General features: G+C 48.2%; 1 protein-coding gene across 3 annotated transcripts in view; it reads left to right on the plus strand.

The window, feature by feature from the left end:
- The window catches only part of PLIN3 (perilipin 3), a 28,707-nt gene extending 24,035 nt beyond the window's left edge, over positions 1-4,672 (plus strand). For 2 of the 3 annotated variants that reach the window (XM_006868915.1, XM_006868913.1), the window contains exon 7: positions 4,328-4,672. In XM_006868915.1, the coding sequence (XP_006868977.1) occupies positions 4,328-4,672 (345 nt within the window). The remainder of the gene's footprint in view (positions 1-4,327) is intronic. The other variant, XM_006868914.1, reaches the window with a different exon arrangement.
- The last annotated feature ends 2,425 nt before the right edge of the window (positions 4,673-7,097 follow it).

Below are 7,097 nucleotides of genomic sequence, written 5' to 3' on the forward strand. Positions count from 1 at the left end.
TGCCGATTCATAGCTTCTTTACAGAAGCAGATTGGTGGCCACATCTTTCTCCTAAGGAGCAGCTGGTGGGTTTGAACTGATGACTTTTTGGTTGACAGCTGAGCGTTTAACCACTGCGCCATTAGACTGGTGCGTCTCTTTTTCCCCTCCCTCCTTTGTCCTCCTTCCATCCTTAGACACTTGGCTTACTGAGACATACTCGGAGTGTTTTCCAGCTCACCTCGTGGACGTGTAGAATTCATCGATTTTTGTTTCTCCATGGGGCTATGTGTTCACAGTTCATTGGGGGCATTTTAATGACACCCCATGTCCATTCACTGTCTCCCCTCATTCTTCCGTTTCCCCAACTCCTGGGTTCTTGTTAGGGGCCATAGAATCCTTGGTGACGCACAGTAATCCCTGTCACAGAGAAGCATTGCTAGGTCTTTCTGCCTTGGAGCCGCCAGTTGGGTCTGAAACCAACTTTTTGATTAGCAGCCGAGTACTTTGCCATGTGCAAACCCTAATCTACTCTCTGTTTCTATGCGTTTTCCTGTTCTAGATAGTTCCTATAAGTGGGATCACACACTACTCAAGTTTAGCTTTCTGTGTCGCAGCTTAGACCATTCCCTGTATGGATGGACCACATTTGGTTTACCAGTAGCAGTTTTATCTGGTTTCAAGTTTCACCAGTATATGAGACTACATACAGGTTCAGAGAGCAAAGAACCCTGTATTCTTTCATTTCCCCACACTGTGGCAAATACATATTTTTGTTGTTGTTAAGTGCTGTCGACTAGGTTCCCACTCACAGCGACCCTATATAGGGTTTTCAAAGACTCTGTATAGGGTTTTCAAAGAACAGCTGGTGGGTTTGAACTGCTGATCTTGTGGTTCACAGTCCAGTGCTGATCCTACAGCGCCACATCAGGAGTCCACAACACCAACTCTTTGGTTAGCAGCTAAGAGCCTCTCCATGTTGTTAGTGTAATTAAGTCAGTTCCAACACACAGTGACACTGTATAGGGTTTCTGAGGAGGAGGGTTTGAGTTGCCTACCTTGCAGTTAGCAGTCCAGTGTTTATCCTACAGCACCACACCAGGTCACATATATATATTGTTGTTGTTGTTAAGTGCCTTTGAGTCACTTCAGGCTCATAGAAACTTCACATAGGGTTTCTGAGCCTTTAAATCTTTGTGGAAACAGAAAGCCTCATCTTTCTCCTGTGGAGCAACTGGTGGGCTTGAGCCACCAACCTTGTGGCTACCGTACAGAGCCATTGTGCTCCCTCATACATATATATAGCCTTCTAGGTTTGCCATTTCAACAATCTTCACATGTACATTTCAGTGACGTTTGATACGTCCATCATATTGCTCAAACATCACCCACATTTTCCCATCATCCTTAACAGAAGAAAGCCCAGGCTTCACTAGACAGTTGTCCTGTTTCCCCCATCCTGCCTGTCTGCCTCTGCTGACCACACACAGACTTTAATATATTCTAAGTATGTCATCTAACGAGCTCTGGTAGCGTAGTGGTTACGAATCGGGCTGTGAATCTGAAAGTCAGCGGTTCGAAACTACCAGCCGCTCCGCGGGAGAAAGCTGAGGCTTTCTACTCCCGTAAGGATTTACACCCTCCGAAACCCTGTACAGGGTCGCTATGGGTCGGAACTGACTCGACAGCACTTAACAACAACAACAAAGTATGTCATCTAAGTGGGATCACACAATGTTTGTCTCTTGTGACTTATTTCACTCAGCATGTTTCCAGGGAGTTCCTGGATGACACTTGACTATTCACCAAAAGGCTGGTGGTTCAAACCCACCCAGAGGCACTTTGGAAAGCCCGATGGGGCGTATTTCTCCTCTGCACACAGGGAACACTGTGACTCGGAGTTGAGTGGTGTGAGAAAAAAGAATTGCAGGAGCCATTCCTGTCCCCGCTCTCTCTACTTCTAATCTGGGTTTGATAATACGTTACAGTGACCACACACAGCTTGGACGCCATAGTCACAGTGTGGGCTTTATTAGAGAAGTTAATATGTTTGCAATTCAGGTTCAGCAATACTCAGGGGCACAGTTCCTTTCATCAGCTGTGCCCACAGGCAGGCCTCTCTCGGGCCCTTGGCCTCTGCCCGGCTCCAGCAGTGGTACAAACTGCTGTTGTTGTTGTTGTTGTTAGGTGCCAACAAGTCGGTACCGACCCATAGTGACCTTATGCACAACAGAACGAAACACTGCCTGATCCCGGGTCAACCTCACTATTGTTGCCACGCTTGAGCCCATGGATGCTGCCACTTGGCCAATCCATCTCGCTGGGGGTCTTCCTCTTTTTCTCTGACCCTCCACCTTACCAAACATGATCTCCTTCTCCAGTAACTTCAGAGCTTTTAGGGCAGCTTCTCAATGCCCACAGGGCACACCACTCCACCATAAGCCTCAGCCTAAAGGCCCTAGACTCTACCTCTGGGGGTCAGTGAACCTAGCCCCCACTTAAGTGCCTGGAGACACCCCACTGGGCAAGCAAGCCTCCTGCCCAGAGTCACTCAGCTTCACTAGCTCCGTGGGCCAGGAAGCTCTGTCTCGTGCTCTGGTTCTTGGTTCTGCTACTGTTGTTCCTCCGGTGGCCCAGCTTTATGTCTTTGGGTCAAGGAGGTTCAATGTGCAGATATCCGTGAATGCAAAGAGCACACTCCACTCTGGGCTCTTCTTCCTTAATGGTAGTGAAATGCCCCCGTCCTGCTTCTGAGATGGCTCATGTTATACCCAGCCCTGGTATGGTGCAGTGGATTAATGAGCTGGACTGCAAAGTTGGTCTGATCTGCAAGGTCAGCAGTTCAAGCTCACCAGCTGCTCCTCGGAATACCTATACAGAGCCGCTATGGGTCAGAACCGACTCAAAGGCGCTTCATACAACATACCCACATTACATTATAGTTGCAAGTTTTCACAGTTAACACTGTTAACCATCACAGCTAAACCATATCATCTTAAAAGCATCTCCTCCATCTTCTCTTATCCAGGACCATCAGGAAAAAGTCACTTAGTGGAAATTTATCAAACTATGGCTAGAACTGGTGGTGGTGGTCGTAAGTCGAGTTGGTTCCAACTCATATCAACCCATATAGGGTGTCCGAGGCTGTCAGTCTTATCAAGAGCAAAAAGCCTCATCTTTTTCCCACTCAAGGATTGGTGGGCCTGAACCATTTGACCTTGTGGTTAGCAGTCTGTTACTTACCCTACAGAACTGGTGTGGCACTGTTGGATAAATAAAGGACTGCTAACTACAAGAACTGACTCGATGGCACTTAACAACAACTGCAAGATCAGCAGTTCAAACCCATCACCTGCTCTGCAGGAGAAAGATGAAGCTCTCTTCTCCCACAAAGATTTACAGCCTCAGAAACCCTGTACAGGGTCAGAACTGATTCAGTAGCAGTGAGCTTGGGGTTTCTGAGTTTATGGCTAGAAGAGACATTAAATTATTCACTGCATCACAACTGGAACAGCAGCACATAAGGTTTCCAAGGTTTATCCATGTTGTAGTGTGCAACCCAACTTAATATCTCACCAAGTAAGACTTTTGGTGTGATGTTATAGGATTAGCATTGGACTGCGAACCACAAGGTCAGTACTTCAAACTCACCAGCTGCTCCTCGGAAACCCTACACAGGCATTTCACAACAACAATATCCTGTGATATGAAGGAACTTCAGTACAATCCGAAAAATTCCATCATCTATTCATTCCATTTTCCCATGAACGTTTTGAAGCCCCCTTGTGGAGTATGTCGATTTTGGTTACCCATTCATCTGTTGATGGGCTTTTAGGATGTTTCTGTTGTTAAGTGCCATCCACTTGGTTCCGACTTACAGTAATGCTGTGTAGGGTTTCTGAGGAGCAGCTGGTAGGTTTGAATGGCTGACCTTGTGGTTCAAACTGACCTTGCAGTCCAGTGCAGATCGTACAGCAACATCCCAGGATTCCGTCCACCTTTTGGTTATTGTCAATAGTGAGGGTACAAGTCTCGGTTTGAGTCCTTGCTTTTAATTCATTTGGGTCTGTGCCTAAGAGCAGGATTTCTGGGTCACATGATAATCCTTCACGTAGCTCTTTAGAGAAGCACCACTGTTGCCCACAGTGCATGTACATTTTACAGTCCCACCACCAATGGATGAGGAAAGAGCTGGTGCTATTAAACCCCATTTGGACCAGCGTGCCTTTGGAAAGATTTGCCCCAAAGTCAGCTCCAGAACCCCATTTACTTTTCCTCAGCTTCTGGTCCAGTGGTCCCAAGCCCAATGGTTCTGACTGCCCCACCACCACCTCCGCTTCCACCCCAGCAGGTCGAGTCCCAGGCACTCACCATGTTCCGGGAGACTGCCCAGCAACTGCAGACCACCTGCGTCTCCCTAGCGTCCAATCTCCAGGGCCTTCCTGCCAACATCAAGGATAAGGCCCAGCAGGCCCGGCGCCAGGTGGAAGACCTCCAGGCAACCTTCTCGGGTGTCCACTCCTTCCAGGACCTGTCCAGCACCATCCTGACCCAAAGCCGGGAGCGGGTCAGCAAAGCTCGTGAAGCCCTGGACGAAATGGTGGAATACGTGGCCCAGAACACTCCCATCACGTGGCTGGTGGGACCCTTCAGCCCCGGGATCACTGAGAAAGCTCCAGAAGAGAAGAAATAGAGAGAGGAGGGGGACTGGGGGCTCCGTCCATCCCAGGGGTGCTACAGCCAGCACCCCATTTTACCACCCATTGGTTCATTGGGACCCCACTTTTCTAACCTCTAGTCCCAGCTTCTAACATAGGGGCTGCGGTTCTCAGAGCTGAGGCTTAACCCCACTTCTTCCCCATCTCCCTCTCTGAGCTTTGAAGAAGAATATTCTGAGCCTCCCCCTCCAACCGTCATTAGGGTAGGATTTCCAGGTACCTACCTGATCGCCCACCATTTTATTTTGAAAAAATGAGCCATGTGATTCTTAACCTCTGCTTCCTTTCCCCCATCTGGACCCCCAGGTTTTAGCCTGAAGTGAATGGGACTTAGACTTTTCCATGTGAGAAGTGGGCCTCCTGGGGGTGGGAGGGTGGGGGGAACAGTGAATCTGCTAAGACACATTCTGGAGCGGAAGGAGGTGAGGCCCAGCCTTTCCGGAATGGTATCCCAGTGCCTTGATGCTTACTTACAGTGTCGCCTTAATAAATTGTACCTGCAGCTGAGAATGTGTTTGATGTATGAGGTGGTGAGGAGTGGGAATGGCAGTCTAGGGCTACTGTAAGAAAGTGCTGCAAACCAGATAGCTTGTAAGAACAGATATGTGTTCTGAGTTCTGGAGGGAACCTCGGTGGTGCAAATGGTTAAGAAGTACTCAGTTACTAACCGAGATGTGAGTGGTTTGATCCGACCCAGAGGAGCCTTGGAAGAAATGCCTGGCAATTGACTTCCCAAAAATCAGCCATTGAAACCTCTATGAGGCACAGGTCTACTCTGGTGCACCTGGGGTGGCTACGAGTTGCAGTTGGCGCCACGGCAGCTGATCCTGGTTACGGTCTGGAGATTGGGAGTGGGTCTCCTCACAGGGTGTCAGCCTGATTCTTTCTGCAGAGTCTCGGGGAGAAGGCCCCAGGCCTCTCTCTCAGCTTCTGGTGACGGCTGGTGGTCCTCGCTCTCTCTGGGTTTGTAGATGCAGCCGTAATCCTCAATGCCTATCACTCTCTCTCTTTTCTCTTTCATAAAACATCACTCAGATGGCGTTAGGATCCACCCTACTTGAATAGGACCCTATGTTAACGGATAACATCTTCCAAAACCCTATTTCCAAACACAGTTATACTTCGTGAGGGTGACGATTTTACACTTACCTTTTGGTGGGGGACACAAAAAAGGAAGCATTAGGAAGAAAGACTGCAAAGCTAACAGCTACCCGCTGCCCTTGGTCAATTCTGACTCACCGTGACCTTGGAGGGTAGAGTGGAACTGCCCCATAGGGTTTCCAAGGCCCGTCTTTCCCCCCCACAAAATGGCTGGTGGGTTCGAATCACCAGCCTCGTGGTTAGCAACCCAGCGCTTACCCCATTGCACCATCAGGCGCAGACCAAAGAAGACCAAGAATGAGAAGGAAGCAAGCAACCCTTTTACAGTGTTGGGATTCATCCAGGCCTCTTCCCAGCCCGCAGAAAACACCAGCCCCTATAAAAATGTGGGTCACCTTTATTGTTCTTTTTGACTTTTCAATCCGCTGAGCAAATCCAGGGTCTCTTTAAGACACAAGAGTGACGGGGGATTTGGGGGTACCTCTGGGCCCACTGGTGAACTAAAATGACTGACCCTCTATGCTTGTTTTTATTGTATTTGTTTAACTGCTCTGGTGTCAGTACAGAAAACCAAACATCCATCCATTCACAGTTTCGGCAGGAGTGGCTCAGTGACCTTAGTGAGAAACTTAATGATGTCATCGTTCTCACCACTCATGGGGTTTCATCTCCATTAACACAGACTCTCTGCCCCTTAGAATGCTCGTCTGCTGTGGATAAACTGCTATCAGATGAGGCCCACAGAGGTCCTTCTTTATAAGAGGCAAACTTCTTTTATTCATTGGACAAAACTATTTAGTGATGGCTTCATGGGATAGTTTGGATCTAGGTTTAAAGATTATTTCCAGGCACTGGTGGATTTCAGGGGTTCCTCCAGACTCCAAGGATCTAGTAAATCTGGTTTCCATATGAGTTTGAAGTTCTGTTCCATGCTCTTCCTTGTTTTGATGAGTATCCATCTGTTGGGTCCTTGAGCTGGATCCAATCAAGTCCTTTTTCTACTCCAATTTTGGGTCTCATTCCTGTGTCGTTCCAGTTGAGTAGAGACCAGTTACATCTTTGGTGGCCTCTAGCAAGCTTTAAAGATTCTGGTCATGGAACTCGGAGGTAGATTGGAAACTCTAAAGGCAAGGTTAGGATATTGGCTGGATAGCCCCATGAAGCCATGACCCTGAACCTTAAAACCAAGAGAACTAACGCCATGAAGCATCTCGTTGTAGACCCTCTAAGTTTCCTCATTAGCAGGGCAGGGCAATGCTCCTTTGTCTTAGGGACTTAGAGCCTGGTAGACAAGGCTTT

The sequence above is a fragment of the Chrysochloris asiatica genome, unplaced genomic scaffold, assembly GCF_000296735.1.
Source record: "Chrysochloris asiatica unplaced genomic scaffold, ChrAsi1.0 scaffold00125, whole genome shotgun sequence".
NCBI lineage: Eukaryota > Metazoa > Chordata > Mammalia > Afrosoricida > Chrysochloridae > Chrysochloris > Chrysochloris asiatica.